The 20,715-nt window shown below is 41.9% G+C and overlaps 2 protein-coding genes and 1 long non-coding RNA gene across 3 annotated transcripts in view; 2 read left to right on the plus strand and 1 right to left on the minus strand.

The window, feature by feature from the left end:
* The first annotated feature begins 3,341 nt into the window (after positions 1–3,341).
* On the plus strand, positions 3,342–6,596 carry RPL7L1 (ribosomal protein L7 like 1). The gene is made up of 7 exons (XM_052681631.1): positions 3,342–3,479; positions 3,616–3,724; positions 4,862–5,025; positions 5,192–5,329; positions 5,577–5,686; positions 5,930–6,142; positions 6,387–6,596. Exons 1-6 carry the CDS (start codon positions 3,466–3,468, stop codon positions 6,136–6,138), a joined length of 744 nt encoding a protein of 247 aa, XP_052537591.1. The 5' UTR covers positions 3,342–3,465; the 3' UTR covers positions 6,139–6,142; positions 6,387–6,596.
* A 1,335-nt stretch (positions 6,597–7,931) lies between these two features.
* MAD2L1 (mitotic arrest deficient 2 like 1) lies at positions 7,932–10,676 on the minus strand. Its single transcript, XM_052681632.1, has 5 exons — positions 10,543–10,676; positions 10,238–10,384; positions 10,037–10,157; positions 9,127–9,230; positions 7,932–8,547 (listed from the first exon to the last, which is right to left on the minus strand). The coding sequence occupies exons 1-5, from the start codon at positions 10,616–10,618 to the stop codon at positions 8,375–8,377; spliced, it is 621 nt and encodes a 206-aa protein (XP_052537592.1). The 5' UTR covers positions 10,619–10,676; the 3' UTR covers positions 7,932–8,374.
* A 144-nt stretch (positions 10,677–10,820) lies between these two features.
* LOC128079923 (uncharacterized) overlaps positions 10,821–20,715 on the plus strand; it is a 121,846-nt gene continuing 111,951 nt past the window's right edge. Inside the window, exons 1-2 of the long non-coding RNA XR_008206373.1 lie at positions 10,821–11,206; positions 11,834–11,881. This is a non-coding gene — a long non-coding RNA (uncharacterized LOC128079923). The remainder of the gene's footprint in view (positions 11,207–11,833; positions 11,882–20,715) is intronic.

Below are 20,715 nucleotides of genomic sequence, written 5' to 3' on the forward strand. Positions count from 1 at the left end.
GAAAATAAAATGAGATGGCAAACCATCTAGAGGGAGAGAACAAGATCATGTCAAGACTTCGGGGACAAAAGAGAGTTCTGTCTATGTTTGCTTTCATTTACTCTAATGAAGTCTCAAGCACAATGAAGGGAACTGCTCTTGGGGAGCCCTGCAACAGCTGTGAAAATTGTAGAGGCACTGGGAAGAGTTTCAAGGTAAGATATGCAGAAAGAGCGGAAAATGCGAGCATGCTGCAGCAGCAGGCATGCCAGTATAGACAGGTGTGATTACAGAAGAGCCACTTCATCATCAGTACAATATTCTTGGCTTTATCTATAAAGACAAGCAGCTTGTACAAAGCAAGACCTAGCTTTCTGAGTAAGGTTCTTTTTAAAAATTCTTGCCTTCCAGGACAGAGAAACAACCTTCTCCTATTGTAAAGATATCTTCCTCCTTTTCATTTGGATTTCTCCATTCAACTTCTCAGTCTCTTCAAAACAGCATAACAGATCTGCTGAAGCTGGCAACATACCAAAAGGTAACATAATATAATATATAGTATGTAATATATAACATATAATATATAGTATATAACATATAGTGTATAATATATCGCATATAGTATGCATACTATATATAAATATATATACATACAATATGCAAAACCTATGTATATTGTATATAGTATACAATTCATATATTGCATGTATTGTGAGGATTTGTTTATATTTTGAAGTGAAAGTGCAAAAAGCATGTTGCACAGAAAAAGAGGATGTTTTCTATTCTGCTGATGAAAAAGAGGACGTTTTCTTGGCATGCTGTATGGATTATTTATTTCTAATATGATACATTCAATTTTGGTCCTTAAAAGTAACATCTTCCTTCCCCACCCACCTTCCCCAGCCCAGCAGGTCTTTTTGAATTACATAAATACCTTGTTTCCAAAAATACTTTCCTTTGGTGAGCTCTGAGCCTTATCTAAGGTGCACTGAAGAAGAATGGAGAAAATGCACTCATCATGGATATTGATGGGAAGCCAGCAGCTGACTTATGAAGTCACTGAATAGCAGTGACTGAAGTGGCATGTCTAGATACCTGGGTTTTTTCTCTAGCTTTTAAAAAATGATTTTACCTATCATTCTGAATTGCCCACAAACTAGAAGAAATCTTTTAATCCATCACTGACTGATGGTGTCTATTGTAAACATGCTGTCTTGGATTTATCTGTAACAGTTAATGGAAATCTTGGGAAATGTAAGTCCTTGTTAAGAAAAAAGGGTAGAATAGGAATTAGAGTGCTGAAGGTTAGTTTACAATAGCTTGTCATATAGGAAAGTGAGAATATTTTTCCCGAATATAAAGACATTTGAAAAGTAACTCATTAATATACTACAGATATTAGTTAATGTTTAATAAGTCAGCTGAGGTGTGCTGCTATGCTGCGTGACATTTCATAGCAACAGCTCTTGAAATATTTACTTATTTATTGTTGTCCTTTCATTAATAATGAACTACCCGAGATCCCATCTGCATTTCCCTTGTTAAAGAAAACATACTTGTGTGTAGATTTAAATGGGATGCATTTCCCTTTGTGAGATATACCAGAGATATTACTTCAGCTATTTTGATACAGAGCAGCTTACCCTCATCGCAGTGAAGATTATGATTTGCCTTTATGTTTCTTTAATGAAGATTTCACATGATCTATTTCATATGCTCCTTACTTTCTCTTTAATAATCCCAAAGAATGCATCAAAGGATAGCTGATAGGAAGCTGGCCTTGCTCTCCACGAGATGTGCTCTTTGCATAGCATGTGCCTGAGCCCATGCAGGAATGTGGCCTCCCACTTCTAATTATGGGTATTCAGGTACAAAGCATCAAAATATGAGCGGCCTAATTTAATATTGAAAAGGTTTGCAGTGTCTTTGAGGTGAAGCTGTTAAACATTGACATCTCAGAGCTTTTTAGTGCAAGGCTCTGAATCTCAGCTGTGTAGTTGACAAGTTAACAGCACATCAATTGGTGTAAATCAAATGAATACAGATGCAACGAAAGTAACATATCCAGCGCGTAGCACACATCCCAATTCTGTCCTCCTTGTCAAAGAGGAGGCAGCAGAACACCAGTGCTGCCCCACCGGATTCAGCATCTTCCTACTGTGAGGCGAGGGCACCATCTACGGGTGATACCGTTGTCCAGCCTGTCTGGACCTCCTTACTCATCTTCACTTCTTTTTATAGCATATGTTAGGAATATTACCCAGGAAGCATTGTGTGACAGTGAATGCATCAGCAGTATATTTCCTCTGGATAAGTTTTCCCTATGTTTGAGCAAACAGCTCCTTCAAAGCTTTGGCTGCATGATCAACATAAGGTCACCTTACCTAGAACCAGCAGAACACAGTTGCTGTCATCTGACATGTGCAGGGCACAGGGGGTATCTGTACTCACACTGTCCCAGCCCGGCAAGAGTGGTCCTTGCTTGCTGGCTCCAGCTGGGACAGGCATTCTCACTGGTGCTGGAAATTAACTGTTGACATTGAAATAAAAATCAAACGAGCTTTTGCCCTTCTGCTCCACAGGAGGTTTCTGGCCTCCCTAAGCTCACCTTGGAGAAGGAAGATTGGGTGCCAGGGGGAAGTTCTTTACAAAGAGAGTGGTGAGGTGCTGGAAGGGCTGCCCAGAGAGGCTATGGATGCTCCGTTCAAGGCCAGGTTGGAGGGGGCCCTGGGCAGCCTGGTCTCGTATTAAATGTGGAGGTTGGTGGCCCTGCCTGTGGCAGGGGAGTTGAAGATTCATGATCCTGGAGGTCTCTTCCAATCCTGGCGATTCTGTGATCGAGATGGGCCTCTCCAAGATGATGCTAGGCCTACTGTCTTCAGAAATACTATTTTGGGTCAAGTTACATTGAGGTTATGCAGAAACTCATACAACTGACCCATTCGGTAGCAGTGAAGAACAGTGGAGGTGTCCACAGACCTGGTACAAGTTACTCTTGTAATCTCTTGTACAACATTTACATGAAGAATCAGCATAAGCAGCGTTAGTGTGAAGGTGTAAGAGGCAGAGCCATCTCCCAAAAGAATAGCTCGTGTTTTCACGCCTTGTCCCACTTTGCAACCTCAGTGGTGTGTGCACATATCTGTGTATGTATACAGATATTCCCAGGTGGTCCTTGTGACTCTCGAGCTGAGGCTGCGTTTGATTCAAGACAGTCACTGCCGGAGGTTGCCGTTCTGAGCTTAACGTTATTGTACCGTTTGTTACAAGCTCGCACCCCGCCCGTACCCGCCGTTGCGCACACAGCCCCGAGACCCGGTTCTTCCCTGCCCAAGTACGCCCTTGCTCTTCTGGTCCATTCCTAGGGAGGGCGAGAGGCGGGACGAGCTGGTTAGATCGGCGCATGCGCCCCCCGCCATCTCCCCTCTTCGCATTGCGGAGCGCGTGCGCGGCAGCGCCTCCGGTGGCGGCGGCGGCGGCGGCAAGATGGCGGAGCCTGAGTAAGTGGCGAACTGCTGGGAGCGCGGATCTGCAGCCATCGGCCGGAGCGGGCGGCTGCGGGACCGGGCAGGGCGGCGGGGGGAGCGGCGGTGGGCGTGACAGGCGCTGAGCGTGACCGGCTTCTCTCACCCGCAGGCAGAAGCGGCGGATTCCGTTGGTGCCGGAGAACTTGCTGAAGAGGAGGAAGGCCTACCAGGCCATCAAGGCCACCCAGGCCAAGCAGGCGCTGCTCAACAAGCGCAAGGTGCGGGCCGCGGGGCCGGGAGGCGGCACTTTAACAGCCAGAGACCTGCGCTGTTCTGACAGCCGGCAACGGGGGCCTCTGTCGGAAATGGCGTAGGGCTTGCTGAGGGAATCTTCCTGTGGTGTTTGTGGGGCCACGTTGAAACCTCTTCCGTTCTTTGTTGGATACTGTGAGTGTGTTTGTAAGCGTGCGGATGGCTGCAGTGTTCCCCAGCTAGAAGGGGAAGCTTGAGAAATAATGCCCAGCAGTCACTTAAGGTTCTCCTTAGTAAAAATGACCTTAACTGTGGGAGTTCATCAAGTCTCTGCCTGCTTGGAAAATGCAACCTAATTCCACAGATGGTTTTCATCATGAAAGAGAACTGAAGATGTATAATGTATTCTTTAGTTTAAAAGTGGCTGACTATGGTAGCTAGTAATGTGTCTGATGTGTTACTGGGTAGCTGCTGTGTACCATCTCAGCTGAGAAGGCACTGTGAAATAGATGGGTGTACTTAATCCTGAACTGAGAACAAGCATGTGAACTTTTGAATTGGAAAGAAAAAAAAAAAACTTTCAATTTTCCCGTAATTCTGAAAAAAAAAAATTTCAAATGAACTGGGTGGTTCTGTATTTAAAATAGTAATTTTTTTTTTTTTTTTTTTTTTTTTTTTATGTGTATTTTTATGAAAAAGGAATTAAAACCAAGTTATTTTCTCTTAGGCAGTTATTTTCAGTTACGGTGGATTATTGGTGTCCCTATTTTATAATACATCTATTATTATCTATTTTATAATACATGTTGCTTCTGGCTTTCCCTGAGCTGACCAAGCCATGTGTGAGATGATGTGTTAGTTTGATTTCTTCTGTGCCTGGAATCATCTTGGGTCTTGCTCTGTGTCTTTCCTAATATATCTCCTTCCATGGAAAACCTCCTGTTCTCTGTTTGGACGTCACAGCTCACTGCTTAAAGTCTGCGACTTTGTGTGTTGTCCCTGAGCTCTGTCTCTTCCAGGCTTGGATTTTCAAATGTATTTTAGTACCGTCTCCAAAGATAACAGAGCATAGTGCGTGAAGTTCTGAATTTCATCTGACCTTTGAGATGCCCACTTCTGAGGTTGTTGAGGAGGTTGATCGTTCCTTATCCTTTTGTCTTTAGCTCCAGAAGGGGAAACAAATCCAGTTTAAACGCCTTGAGACTTTTGTTCGAGATTCATGGCGCAAACGCCGAGATGACGTCCGGCTGAGGCGCATGGAGCAGCGACCTGGGCAGGTGTCTGTACCTAAGGAGCACAGACTGGCCTTTGTTGTACGGATTACAGAGTAAGAGAGCTTGTTACTTCTTATTATTGCTATTGTCTGTAAATGTCACACCCCTTCTAAGCAAAGAAAGTGTGATGTAGCCACCTGTGTCTTTGCAGGTAAGCCGAGGACATTTGGTTCTGTGTTTAAGAAACGTGGTTAGTAATAGAATGTTTTTTTGTTTAAGGATTAAAGGAGTGAGCTTGAGAGTAAGAAGAGTGATTGAGTTGCTGCGGCTAAGAAAAATTTTCAGTGGAACATTCGTTAAATTGTCTCCATTATCGCTGAAGATGCTGCGGATTGTAGAACCTTATGTGGCTTGGGGGTAAGTACTGCATGAGTCTCTTGGTTTTGTAGAAAGGTATCGTGGCTTTCTGATTTGTAGCTAGCTTCTCCAGTAAGTGGTCAAAAATTCACTGACTTCACATCTACAACTTGTTATTGTTCATTTTCATCACTCTAAAGCTACCTTGGTTAGGTACCTTTCCAACTTTAATGCAAAGGAGCAGAGAAGAACTCCCCACTGCATCATGTCTCTCCACTATGCAGTCTGATTTCTTGTTTTTGTGCAGGTATCCTAACTTGAAATCTGTGCGAGAGCTCATCCTGAAACGGGGCCAAGGAAAGGTTAACAAGAAGAGAGTACCTCTGACGGACAATATGTTGATAGAGGAACACTTAGGTGAGGAATAAGATAAGAAAATGAAGAGAATTGGCAATTAAGGGAGGTGCTGAGTGCTGAGTTTGCAATCTGACCTTAAGAGAAGGGAGGGAGAAAAATTGTGCAAGACTAGTATATGGAGGATGGGTGGCTATTGGATAGTGTGAAGGAATAGTTGCACATCTCCTGTATGGGTGGTGGATGTGTGTGTGCTGTGTGTCGCGCATCTTGTTCATTTTACTTTGTGGTTATTTTTTCCTGCAGGCAACTTTGGTATTATTTGCCTGGAAGACCTTATTCATGAAATCTACTCAGTTGGGAGGTATTTCAGAAATGTCACAGACTTCTTGTGGCCGTTCCAGCTGTCAGTGGCCCGCCATGCTGCACATAATAAAGTGGGTTTCCTCAAGGAGATGGGTAAGCCTGGCTGCAGAGGTGAAGGAATCAACCAGCTTATACGTCAGCTGAACTAGACAGGTGAGGAATGTAACTGCTAAGTCCTTATTGTTTATCTGGCTTCCTAAGAATAACTGTACTGCCATCAAAGATGAGTTTACAATACAACAGTGACCCTCACAGTCACAGAGAAAACTAGAGAAGATCCTGGGTTGCATTAGCTATCAGTCCTAGTGGACTATTCCATAAAGGCTTGATTGCTGGGAGATTGTGTTCAATGACTGGTGATTTTTTTTTTTTTTTCTTTTCCTTTTCTGTTCTGCAGTCTGCGAAAATACTGTGATTTATAACCTGCTCTTTCACATGTAATTTTCATCGACCTGGGCTCTCTACAATGATATGCTACATCTCTTGACTGTTGCTACCTTCACCATCAAAATCCAGGTGACAAAAGCTGCACTCCAGGCTGGTCCTTGAGAAAGAAATTGTATTTGGTGCAAAAAAAAGAAATGACTTGAACTTTCTGGAGCAATCTGACTTTTTTAAAGTGTTGCAATTTTTTTTACTTTGTCTTCAATATTTTTTACTGTTGGCGCTGTACCAGTCAGCTCTTTATCTCACCGTTGGTATAAACCATGCATTGTCATTTCCTGATCTGAATTTGTTGCAAGGGAACAGCAACCATTGGTTTGATCCAGTCCTCCCCAAGGGAAGTGCTTGAAATTGCACTTGCTGTTGAAGTGCACCTACTTTTGGTGTAAATGGGCAGTGCAGTCAGCTGCTTAAGAACATCGCTGACAGGCAGAGGAAAGCACTAGGCTTATTCTTCTGTTACTGCAGCTAGATTGTATTTATTTGTGATTTGTCTTACTGATTTACACAATGCCTTCTAACCGTACTAAAGTGAGACTGCTGTGGGGATGAATATTTCTTGATAGGAAAACCCATTATTCACACTTTACAGCAGTATTACAAAATTAATAGTTTCAAAATAAACTCTTTTGAAATGGTAGTATTGTACCACTCATGATTTGACTGATATGTAAGTGCTTAAGTACTAACTCGGATGTGACTATGGGGAGTGTTGAAAGCAGTGTATGGAATTGAATTTTTTTCTTTTATGGAGCTTCTTCAACTGGGCTATTGTCTGATACTAATTTAGAAGGCAACGCTGTGCTTAATCGTTAATCATTATGAGGAGTTGGGGCTCTTAATCCTGGAGAAAAGAAGGCTCCAGGAGGGACCTGATAGCAGCCTTCCAGTACCTGAAGGGGGGCTGCAGGGAAGATGAGGAGTTACATTTTTTAAGGGCATGTAGTGACAGGATAAGAGGAAATGGCTTTAAACTGGAAGGGGGTAGTATTAAACTAGATAGTGGGAAGAAATTCTTCACTTCAAGGCTGGTGAGACACTGGAACAGGTTGCCCAGTGAGGTTGTGAATCCCCCTCCCTGGAAGGGAGCCAGGCCAGCCTGGATGGGACTTTGAGCAACCTGCTCTAGAGGGAGGTATGTCTAGCAGGGGTTGGAACTAGGTGATCTTATAGAACCCTTCCAGCCCAAACCAGTCTGTGAATGATAAAGTCATCATTAATGATTGAGTCTCCCACAAACAGTATTAGGCACAAGCAGGGACAAACTACAGTTAATGAATATAGTTTCATGGATTTCATATTGACTAAAGCATTTGATTTGTGACTGAGGAAACAGATAAGGTAATTACTGGGATCTGAGCTTCTTTTCTGTTTTTGGAAGCAGGTATACCTTTTATAACCACTAAAGAGTACTTATGGCAGTAGTCTGAACTGCTGGTATATAGAGTTCTAAGATCTAAAATACAATTTCCCACATTCTCTGACTGGGAGAACACTATACAGTTTCAAGTTTTATTCCATAAAATAAGAATACAGACATAGAAAACGCTGGGCAGGTGCTGAAGAAGGACAAGACATGCACTGATGCAGGACAGCATCTCTCCAGAACTGCAGTCTGGTGTTCTTTGAAATACTATGTATCATCTGAGCCTTTTCCTGATCATCAGCTGCTTTCATGGTAAGACCTTGAGAATTAGTCTTGGGATTAGGGATGGATTAATTCTATTATCAAAACCCAGACCTTGCATGAAGAACAGGCATAATACTGTCATGAACGCCTCAGTTAGAGCTCTTCAAACAGTGCCAGCTTAACCTAGTGTTATACCACATTATCAGGCACATGCTGTACCATACTTCAGCAAGAGCAATTGTGTGTTCACAACATAGCTGCACTATGAACAGAAACTATACAAGAGGGCAGGATATGTACAAGAAACGGTTTTAGGGAAAAGAATCCTTTTTGTAAGCCACCATACTGTTTACTTTGTGGATCGTGGTAGTGAAGGAACGAAGGCGAACCTCTTCTGAATTGGCAATGAATTGTGGTCCTGACTCTTCCCACTTTTCTGGCACTACCAAGTCTTTATCTGTGTAAATCAGCAAGTCGAAGGCACCTGTAAGCAAGTGGGAAAAAGTTAGCAGTACACATATATGAGTGATGCTATAATTGAAGATAAAATGCATGGAGACATGCACCAAGGTTATCAGAAGTTACACTGATACTAGCTACAGAAATGGCAGTTAAAGAATGAAAACAAGTACAAGTTTACATTCCTGTAGTCACAGTATTTATGAAAACTGTAGTTCCTCAGACACGCTAAGTTTCGTCAAGCTAGGTAACTCACCTTGAATTGCACCTTTTGGGGAAAAAACAGGTATTTTGGGGGGACATCACCACTAGTACCTTCAAATGCTTGAATGAGAGAGCTACAGCACAGTGTTTATGTTAGCACTTCTTTTCAGTTTGTTGTACAGGAATCAGTTCAGAATGATCCTTAGAATACTTTATCTGATGCTGTTTCTGTACATAACTGAGACTGTCTTGGTCTAACTAAACATGAAAGACTCAGAAATGCAATACATGACAAGTAATAACAAAAACACAAAATAGTGGAAAAGACTTTCTACAACAGAATGCTAGTTCAGGCTTTCTGAAAGGTGTGATTTCTTTCAGAGAAATTATGAATACTCACAGGCAGTTTCCAGGAGAGGCAGAAAAGTTACTGTGGCAGTGATTTGTCTGATAACTGATCGAATTTCATCCTGAATGGCTTTCTGAGATTTTTCTCGGGGTGCACTGGAAAAATGGGAAAACTGTTAAAACAACTTATACCTACTGTGTGACAGCTTTCTTTAAACACTGTTCTGCTGCACTTCTGTGGGGTCTGTTTGCTGTATGGTTACGCAGAATAGAGGCATTCTTTTAAGCCTTAGGTAAATGGGCTTAGAAAACTGTCAGTTTCACTTGTTGCTTGTGAAATCTCACAGTGTTTTTAAGAACATATTCTCTGTCTGGAATGGATACGAGTTTTGGCAGAAGAGCAGTAATACAGGACTTTGTTTAGTTGCAGATTACAAAACATTTTAATAATTGAATCACGGAATCATTTGAGGTGGAAGGGACCTTTAAAGGTTATGTAGTCCAGCTCTCCAGCAATAAACAGAGACACCTACAGCTCCTTAAGGTTGCTCAGAGCTCTGCTCAGCCTGACCGTAAGTGGCTCCAAGGATGGGGCATCCACAACCTCTCTGGACATCCTGTGTCACTGCCTTGCCAATTTTATTTAAAAAAAAAAAAAAAAAAAAGTACTTCTCCCAGATTGTACTGATACCAGGGTTTGCTCTCACCCAAGTACAGGGCCTTGCTCTGATGAATCTATGAATCTTGGGTTCACCTGGGCCCAATGCTCAGCCTGTTTAGGTCCCCCTGGATAGCATCCTGTCCCTTGGGCACACCAATGGCACCCGCAGCTTTATTTGGTAAAGTCTGACAGCTTTTAGTGAGAAAGAGCAGCCTTAGCTGCAGTGAGGTAACAGAGCAGCGCTACCACATGTGGTCTTTCCTTTGTAGGGAGAAGCAGGCTCAGTAATGCTGTCACTCACCTCTCACCCTTGGCGTTCTTGTCACATTCAATGTCGAACTGCCACCGCTCCAGCACCTCGTTGTTCTCTATGCTGGAGATGACCACCACCAGGCGTTGCACGGTGCACTTGTAGAGCCACTCTGGAAGAGGCCACAGCATTTACTACAGGCCGTGGGGGGGGGGGGGGGAGGGGGGGGAGGGATACGGAAAGGAGGAACACCTTTCATCTGTTCCACCACGTTGTTGAGGTAGTTCTTCAGCTCGGGGTCGGTGGTGACGAGCAGGGTAAGCCCGTACTTCTGGACGCGGGTGAAGGTCTCGGGGGGGTAAATGCCCCGCTGGTACAGGATGCTGTTGATGCCATAGGCTGCGTGCACAAAGCGGGGAGGCGTGCGTGAGGGGGGGCCGCCTGTCCCGCCCCACCGGCGGCCATGTAGGCCGCAGGAGAGGAGCCGGCGGCCCGTCTGCCCTCTTCTCCCCCCGCCCCCGTCTCCCCGCGCCCCTAGACGGCCCGCAGACCCTTACAGAAGAACTCGGCGACGATCTCGGCGCTGCCCCGCAGGGTGATGCCCTGCTGCTCGCGGCTGAGCTGCGCTGCCATAGAGGTGCCCGCCCGCCGCCCGCTTCAAATAGCGCCCCGCCCCTTCCGGCCGTCTGGACGCGCTGCCGCGCAGGCGCACCGCGAGGCCGCGGCTCTGCTCGCTCGCCCGAGCACGCGGGGAGATGAGCTGCTGTGCTGCGCGTGCGCGTGGTGCGGCCGTTACAGCGGGCGGGGGTGGGGTGGCCGCGTGCGCGCCTCAGGTGCTTTTCGGTGCGCGCGACCTTGTGGAAGCGCTTTTGCGCGTGGGAAGGGCGCGTTCCTGGTGCGAACAGACTGAAGTACTGCTGTGGGCGATCTCTGGTGGTGCTCAGTACGAAAGGCGCCCCGCTCAGCTTTTAGAAGTTGGATTGCCGTTAATGCCCGCTGTTCTGCTTCAGCCCCTGCCGTCCCCCTGTCCCAATAGGGTCTCGGAGCCCTCCCTTCCTTTGCCCCACTGGGCTTTTCTCGTGCTTTGCATCCTCTGAGGTTCCAGGCGGGCGCGGCGGCTCGCGGTTCAGCTGCCGCCTGCGCTGCGCCGTTGGTGTTAGAGCCGGGTGAAAGGCAAAGCCCAGCGCTCACCGAAGCGAAGTTCACCTCCTCTCCGCTCTGGTGGGTTCGTTAAGGGTCTCCCGCTGCAGTTAGCTGATCTCTGTTTCCAAAAATGGGTTCCTCTGTGTTTTGGCAGAGGTGGATGAGGGGGAGTTGTTGATGTGACCGTGCAGATATACTTAATTACTGACTACAAGTTTAATTGCGTCTCTCTTCACTGCCAAAAAACACCCTTTGCGTTTTGCAATTCTGTTCTTTCTGTCTCTCTAGGGAAATACATTTCCCTTTTACACTGTGTCACTATTTCTCTTTTAATTCCTTATGTTTCCTGTAAATGTAATCTAATGGTAAGAATGCACATTTCTTATTCTTTTGAACTTTGCAATACAAAGCTCCTGAGGTTTCGCTTTGCTTTTCAGCATATATTTTTTTTTATGACCAATTCATTAATTTTAAGCAGTTTGATCTTTTTAGTCTATAAGACGTTCATCTTTCTTAAACTTTACAGTTTCCTTTTTACTAGAAGGTCCTTCACCTTCACTGCTCTTTTTCTTAATCCTCATATAAGCAAGTGTTCCCGTCCTCTGCCAGTAACTCTCCTCTATGAAGGCCTAGATATCTGACAATAAGTGTGGTGTTTTTCTTTTTGCATTCTCTAATTATCTTGTCTTTGTTTCTCTGTTACAGATCCTGAGCTCCATGGTACCTGATTTAAACTGTCATCACTTCGTTGAGGTCAGTGTCGCTCACCTTTTCTGCCAGGTCAAGCCCAAATCCCCCAGCAGGCAGCGAGGGGATGAGTGCAACTCTGTCATGTATCCAGGTCTGTGGTAATCGCTTGACCGTGCTGTGCTCTAATGGAGCCACCAAGCTGTGATGGGGACATATGTACTTAAGTCCTTTAGTTGTGTTACTCAACAGGCCTGCTCTGTGTGCTGCTGATGCCTGTAGTTCACATTTAGGGCATGTCCAGCTGCGTGACAAGCAGGAGGCTGTGGGGCTCTTATGGAGAGCGGCACGGATACTGCCGTGGGTTAGGGAATTTGTGTGTCTGACAGCCTGCTTCCTGGCCAACTCACAGGGACTCAGGAATGAAGATGACAGAATGAGTTATACATTCTGGCACATCATGAGTTGGCTATCCCTGGTTTAATTATTTCATGCTAAAGCCTTAATTTTCGTAAGGAATGTGAAATCCCAGTTGCATTTAATTTGGTTTTCTTATGATTCTTTAGTCATTGCTCTATTTCTCAGTTACATTTCGAAGTTATGACAGATTTTTTTTTCTTTTTTAAATTCTCTTTTTGTGGAAGGAAATGTCCCCTATTTATCTTGGCTTTTCTGCAACATTTAATGATTGCTTCCCTATGGCAATTGTTAATGAACCTGTGACAATCCAGATTATTGCTGCTCCTTCAAGTTTTTTAAGGCAACTCTAGTCACGCTCCTGTAGTCATTCATCAGAAAGAAGAAATAATCCATGTGTAGAGTTCATTCCCAAGTTTGGGGCTATTTTTTTTTGTTTGTTCAGTTTTTTAGCCATAAGGGCGATGTGGACAGGTCTCTCTTGCCAGTATAATAGAACAGTCTGTAAAATAGAAGTTTGGTTTGTTACAAAAGCCCTCTTGTCACATCAACAAATTGTCACATTAAGTCTCAGTAAAATCCAGTTCTTCCTGTGCAAAGAAAGGAAATCTTACCCTGGGTAACAGAACCTTACTTCTTCTGTTCTGGTAGATCTCAAGCTCTTCTGAGTAATTTCCTTTTGCACTATAGGGGGAGCTTCTCTACTTACTAGCCCTTAGAAAGAGCTGGTACTTTCACCTCTGTCTCTTATTTTCTGTGCATTGTTTTGAGTCTCTTTTGGGGGTTTATAATGCTGCACATCTGAAGTTGTCTGTGCCTTATACTGATGGTGAGTATTGAGCTTGTTCTTGTTTTGCAGGTTAGACTTTTTGTTGCCTTTCTCCCTCTGTCCGTCTTCTGGTATTTGTAGATCCCGTGTTGGATACTGTCTTACCTCCTGGTGGGCTGAAGCCCTTCTCAATTGGCTGAACTTCTGTGGTTTCTAGTGAAACTTTTCTATTACAACTGTTTAGTTCTCTGTGCTATGGGAAGGAGCGACGTATGGGTTGTTCTGGGCTAAAGCTTTTCCTGAACATACTAGCCCAGCCAAATACCGTCTCTGCTTTGTTATGCAAGTGTTATTTTCAAAACTTTTAAATTTCAGATCACAGTGTGGGAGCATTTTCCTGTCTTCTATTGCATCTTCACGGCTTTCAGACAGGATTCCTTTGATTTATTATTGTCTGGAACTAACTTTAGAATTAATGTAAAATATTTTTACATACATACTTTTTAAAATCAGGTTTTCCATTACCAAGATCAGTTTGTATAATTTTTGTTGCTAGTCAAGTTTGTTTTCAGCAGCCTTTGTAGCACTGAACTTGAATAAGGTACCTGTGCTAGCTGTCAATATGACTTCTTAACATGTTGGCCAGTGCTCTGTTTTACAAAGTAAACCATGGGATATTATTATGGGTAGCCATGCTGCTTTCTTTCATCAACAGCCGGTAAAGTGCAACTGGGAAAGAATGTTTTGAATCTTAAATATCCATTAAAAAGGAATTGTCTTTAAAAACAAGTCAGTGCAGGCTAATTAACTGTATTAAGACTTGTATTATGATGAATAAGCTTCCTCCAAAAGATTCACTTGGGGAACATGGTGTAAAACTCTTTAAAATAACTTGTCTTTTTACCTATTATCAGTGATTCTGAACTTATTTTGAAATTAAAAATATTTGGATAAGTCCTTATTTATTGTAGAAAAATGAGACAAAGAAACCTGGTTTCCCTTACTTAAGCCAATGTGAAGATGTCATTTGGCTTGAATGTAGCTATGCCCTGATAGTGAAATAGCTTTTGTGAATTTTGAGAGTTTAAAAAGCTACTACTGTGAAACAACGTTCAGTGATTCTTCTGATAGTTTTATCCCTAAGCTACCAGGAGATGGCACCAAGCACATGAGTTATTTGCATCCTTTCAGTTTAGTCCTGAATTGCAGCTTCATTTTACTGAGTACTTGAGTTTAGACGAATTTTAGATGCACTTCTTTGCCAGTTTTTAAAACGTGTTCCAGAATGAAGGAGATAATTGACCTGAAATCAGAAAATAAAGATATTGGTGATAGAAATCAAATTGGTAAGATTTTTTTTTAAAGTCTGTATGCTTATTTTCCAGCCTGCATCCTGAAAGTTGTAGGTTAATTTTCATCCTCTGACCTAAACATTTTTGATTATAGAGGCTGCTTTTCTAAGAGATGTAAAAAGTGCATACATTGAAGTCTTTTTGCCTGTGCATGGGTATTTCCCTTTCTAATATGGTTTACCATCTGGTGCATCTGGCACATTTAATGCATAGTGAGAGCTTCTTCCACAATGTATCAGGTTTTCTTTTGAACGCCAAGATCTGGGACATATGTGTAGATCACTGACAAGCCTTTGAGAAGCCAGGAGGAACATTAATATATTGTGGGTATAGTTTTAAATGTATGTAAGTATTCTTTATAAACACAAACACTTGTATTTTTGATAAGACTTTTTTCATTGACTGTGGTGAAAAATCAAGCATATTCATAGCACAGTGAAAGTTTCATCTCACAGTAAAGCATTTTGTGAAGGTGCACCTACATTGATTATATCAGCATGTCTATAGAATCGTGCATATTTATTCAGCAGTTAACATGGGGCCTTTATGCATGTCATTTCTTTCTAATTTAGTTTCTATAATTTATGGAACATGAAGTGTATACATAAGCTGTCACTTTTGTTTACATAATAATTCTTTCAACACTTCTCTGCTTTTGAGCAGATTTCTACCATCATGTAGGTGGCACTTCTTGTATTTGAAATGATAACAGGTTCACAGTACCAAAACATCTTTGAAAGAAGCTCCTTATCTAACACTGGATGAAAAATACCCTGTTTTAATTTACCTTTTGTTGTTGTTATGCTAAAGTCAACTTAACTGATGAACAATTCCTTTGAAAGGTTTTGAGTGAAGACAGGAATCCTGTTACAAAATCAGTAAAAGCAGAACTTGAATGAGTTTTTCATGCCTTGAAAACTTTGTAGCACTCAGTGATGTCAGGGTGTAGTGGTAACAGGTGATGTGAAACCCACTGAATCCAGCTCTGACTAAATCCCCAATGAAATACCTGAAGACTAATGATTGGAAAGATGCATGTTAACGCAGTTGCTGTCATATCTGAAGTTCTCATGCTAATAAACTAATGGAAAACGATACAGTTCTCAGATAGTTTAGACTTACTAAGAGATATACCACAGTTTAAATTAAGAACAGGTCTTTTCTAAGGAACAGCTGAACAGACACATCAGCATAGAATTAGACTGTCATTGTGACATCAGGTACTGAGGTGCAAAAGAATACTGTAGATAGGCTAGCAGGGCAAATATACCTTGATAGTATCAGAAGGGCTTTTAATAGGGTACTCTCACACAATTACAGTGTCTTTGGTAATTGTTTATTGCGCTTGCTTTTTGTTGTGTCTTTTCTGATACATAACCCTCACTGCAAGAAAGATATTGAGGCCCTGGAACGTGTTCAAAGGAGGGCAACAAAGCTGGTGAGGGGTCTGGAACACAGGCCATATGAGGAGAGGCTGAAGGAGCTGGGAATGTTCAGCCTGGAGAAGAGGAGGCTCGGGGGAGACCTCATTGCTCTCTATAACTTCCTGAAGGGAGGCTGTAGTGAGCTGGGGGTCGGCCTCTTCTCTCATGTCATTAGTGATAGGACCAGGGGGAATGGCTTCAAGATATGGCAGGGGAGATTCAGACTGGACATGAGGAAGTATTACTTCTCAGAAAGGGTGGTCAGGCACTGGAACGGACTGCCCAGGGAGGTGGTGGAGTCACCGACCCTGGGGGGGTTCAAGGAAAGGCTGGATGTTGTGTTGAGGGACATGGTTTAGTAGGAGCTATTGGGAATAGGTGAACGGTTGGACTGGGTGATCTTTTAGGTCTTTTCCAACCTTGGTGATTCTGCGATTCTATGATTCTAACCAAGGTGGACTTGTTCGAGTAATTGTGTCGTGAGATCTGCCTCAGAATTATGATGTCTAAAGAAACAAATAAATTGTGTTTGCATTAGAAATATTTGAAGCAAAAAAAACCCAAAAACCCTGTGAATCATTCCTTCATTTCCTCTTGAAAAGTGGAGTCTTTTTGCATTTTTTTCTTCATTTAGATCTCTATGCAAGTTAGATATCTCATTGTCAGAATGATGATTGTTTCTGAAAACAGGCACGCAGAATTTTCTTGTAATTGCTGAACAGCTTAAGAAAACAGGATTTTCTAAATAAGATATCTGTTCTGTATGGAAGAAAGAATGCTTTAGCAAATGTAATAGGATTTGCTGGAACTATACATTGAGTCTCTCCATCTCAGCAACTGTTCTCATTTCAGTTTGCTGCCTTGGAACGTCTAATCCAGTAGTGGGGAGACAATTGCCTGGTCTATGAACTTTCTGTTACATTTCCATTACAGCTCATCTGCTTAATTAATTAATAGCAGAAGAACCATGAACTGTTTGTGAATGAGATGGATTGTTGAAAACACCTTTATCTAGGCAATACTTGTATACTTTCATTAATAGCTTAAAAGTAACTAAAGATGGCTTTGCATGAGAACATTAATGAGCTAGATATGGGCCATATCAGGTACAAAATCCAGCTTATACAACTCTAGTTCAACCACCTCAGATAGGTCACATGGAAAGTGAAATATTGTATTTCATCATTATTTTTAAGAACATACAAAGTAGCAAATAAGTAGTTTTTTTTTTTTTTTTTTCTTAGAATTTACTTGTTGCCATGTGAGAAGCGTGGAAAGAGTCTTCGGGATTATCTTTGTTCTTTAAAATAACAGTAAAAAAAATCACTTAATGATAGATCATGGGGTCACTTGCAATGTAGCCAGAAAAATGAGTGAAGAAAGGATTTGCTAGAACAATTTCAATCAAACGCTTTTATTTTCTAAGCCATTAATGAGACAAAAGGGCATGCTGTTCACTTGTTTGTTGCGTAAGCCTGTACTGGCAAAGTTTCTTGGAAAAAAAAAACAAACAAACAAAATGGAAACAATATTTGAAAGTTCAAGCTAGTTATCTGCATCTCCTGCATAATGAATGGCCTCATCCAAACCTCACGATCTGATGCTGCTAGGAGTGTAAAAATGGAAAACAGATGTCTTAGTAATGTGAGTAGCAGTTTGATGCTAATTGTTCCCTACAGTCTCCCTTCCTGGAAATCTGACTTGAGTGAAAACATGGCATTACTGCTCAAGGTGAGCTCTTCCTTCATTGTAATCTGACAGTTAGCACATGGGTAGACCAAGGGTGGGTAGTTATTCTAAGATTCTGGTCACTTATGCTACTGAGAAAAATTCATTGAGCTAAAGCACAGCTAATTAAGTGTTTGCTGAAGATATTGCTGCATCTTTGATATGGATAGATGTTAATGAAGAAATCCTTAAATTTGGACTTGTATGTGATGAAACATCAACCTAAGCAGTGATCTGATGTGTCAAAGAGAGCGAAAAAAAAATCATTAGTATTCATGAACATAAACATAAACATTTTCATTACATGTGTTACTTCAGTTGTTGCAGAAGTGCAGTATGATCTGTTAAAACAGAAGAGAGAATCTGCAGGCCTTCTGCTAGATGAGAGGAAGCCATTGGGTAATAACTGATGGCTTGGCTGCATTGAAAAGTCACATCATTGCTTTGTTACTCTCTTTGCTTAAGCTACAGAGCGGCCCATAGTTTCTGCTTTCTTTAGAAGCTCTCAGGGACTGTGCAGTGTAACTGTATGACATTTTACATAGTGAATTGTCCTTTGCAGCTTCTGCAGCTTGGAGCTGGCAATCTGGTTCACTCCTTTCTTGTTGGGGAGTTGATATAAATTTGTGCTGATCAGTTTAAGTCAGTGTTTCCAACAAAGGATTTACAAACTCTGGAAGCTCAGGTACTGCAACGTCTAGCTGGAAAATGCATTGGTCACTGGCATTGCGATGTTTTAAAGAACAGAGATGTTTTATTAATTATATGTAAAGGAGATGTCGCAGTGATGATGCTGCGTTTACTTATTTAATGCTGCACTATCAGAACAATCATCTAACATTGAAGAGACAGGTTCAGTAACTTTTGCAATCAGAAGAGATTCAATTCAAACCTTCCTTTCCCTCCCATGACCAGGGGTTCTTGGCATCATGCATGAGGCTGGTTTGACTGGGTGATATTTATTATCCCATCTGTTGAAACTGTGCCGCAGAACAAAAGGGAATTGAAAATCCATTTGAAGATAAATAGGAGAAGGAGGAGAATGAGTTTTACTGGTCAAACCTGGCAAAGAGTCTAGAGCTGCAGTCCAGCTGCCCAATTATTTTCTATTTCACATGCTGTTTTTCCATAGAGTTTCATTTTGCATAAACTTTTTAAAACAGCAAAATTCAAATTTACTGAGTGGCCTGCTCTAAATTAAACTCATGCCAGAAAATATCTTTTAATCTTTCTTTCTGAAGACTGATGCATTTGTTATGAGTTTTTATTGTAAACAATATTTAACAAAAAAAAAAAAAAAAAAAAAAAAAAAAGCAAAATGATACCAGTGGGAAATGATAATAAAGACATTCAGTCAAATCATGATAGTAAAATTCAGAAGTACACGTTGTAATCTGTAATGTTCCCTATTTCTATTACTGAAGTGATTTTGTAAAATGCTCCAAGATGATTCACCATGTCTGCATGTTGCCTGTGCTAATTTGCTAGGTAAAATATCCTGCATCTTTTTCAATTCTCTTCAACGTGTCCAAAGTCGCGTGTAGCTCTTTCCGCTCAGCAGCACGACCAGATTGCTGAACTCTCTGCCAGAGGCTTTATCTCAGTGTGAATGGCTGTCTGCAGTTAGTGCCACACGTGCACTTCACGTTACACTGATGATGTTTAGACTTCATCTGTGTAGCTGCCATAACCTTGCTCTGTCCTTGAATGTGTTTTGGCCAACCAGCTTGCATATAAATTTAGAAATCATAATCATCTCACCTGCAGGCTTCTACACATTACCCTTGCTGATTTTGCATTGTTTTCAAAGCAAATTGTACTATCATTCATACAGAGGGGAAAATAATCTAGCCAAGTTCTTTGCATACAGTAGATGAGATGCACGTGCCTATTCCGTCTCTAGTAATAACCATGCTAATATTTCATGAAGAAGATGAAAAAACACTGACAGTAACAAACTTAAGTTACTTACTTAAGTAAGACTTAAGCAAAAACCTGAAGGAAAAAACACCAATAGCCACATTACATAGGTATTTTTCAACTTTAAATAGGATGCTCTGGTGCCAGAGGACAGGGTCTGTTTGGTAGGTGAGTGCAGTAAGAAAAAGATTTGAGTAACACCTTAAAACATGCAGTAAACAAAAATAACTTGGCAGAGATGATCTCTGTATGGGCGCATTCTTACTTGCTCAGTAAGCAAGAAACTAGAGCTGAGGAAGTGCTGGATTTATTCTCGTGTTCTTATTTACCAGTGGCTTGCTGCGTGATATTCCTTTTTTTTCTTCTTTCTTTTTACCCCAACCACATTCCTCAATTTCTCATACTTCAGAATGGGATGGCTGTAATCGTGGTACCGTAAGTAAAAGGGGTTTGAAGTTTGAAGGGGTTTCGTGATGTTTTTCTGGGTGCTACTCATCAGCTGCCTCTGCTTGAGAGAGTTGTTTTAGTATGTAGTTAGAATCAGCTGTAGTGCACAAGTGCTGATTGCAGCCAAAACTGGAAAATGAGTGGCTTTATGTTTGCATTGAGAAATAATGTGAGAAAGTACTGGCCGCATGGTATCTGGAGACTTCTTTGGCAAACTGTTCAGGTATTTTAAAAAGGCCCCATTTCTTGAGATGATAAGTCATTGATGAAGTATGATTTAGCCAGCTTTCACTGTGTTAAAAGCTCATAAAGATCAACGGCAACTACTATTAGAGAGCAGCTCATGTCTGAGTTGCTGAGACATGGGGATAACTGGTTTGTGTGCAGATGGCAATGCTTGCTTTTGTGGGGCTTCTGAGAAGGAAGAGACATGCTTTTCACTTTCACAATTCATTGTTTGATGTGACTTGAAATGTATATTGGAAAATGTCGTAAGGCTCTATTTCACAAACTGATCTTGACCCACGCATTAACGAATAATGACATCAAGGTATTATAGCCAAATTTGGATAAAAGCAAGCATGTATTGGTTTGAAACAAAATACCTATGCAGTGCAGCAACTTTTGTTTTGATATAGGGAACTGCTGTTGTGTTAAATAATTCTTGGTCTTTCTTAAATGGTTTTCATTTTTAGCATTGATTTTGCCAGCATTTCATTCCTGCTCAGTGCTGTTATGACATATTTTTTTCTTCTTTTTCTCGTTAGAAATATGTTGTTGTTACCTTTGAAGGGTGGAGAAGGAAATGGTACAGAAGTATGGAATTAGCACTGCAGGTCTCCC

The sequence above is a fragment of the Tympanuchus pallidicinctus genome, unplaced genomic scaffold (genome assembly GCF_026119805.1).
Source record: "Tympanuchus pallidicinctus isolate F22 unplaced genomic scaffold, pur_lepc_1.0 scaffold2, whole genome shotgun sequence".
Lineage (NCBI taxonomy): Eukaryota > Metazoa > Chordata > Aves > Galliformes > Phasianidae > Tympanuchus > Tympanuchus pallidicinctus.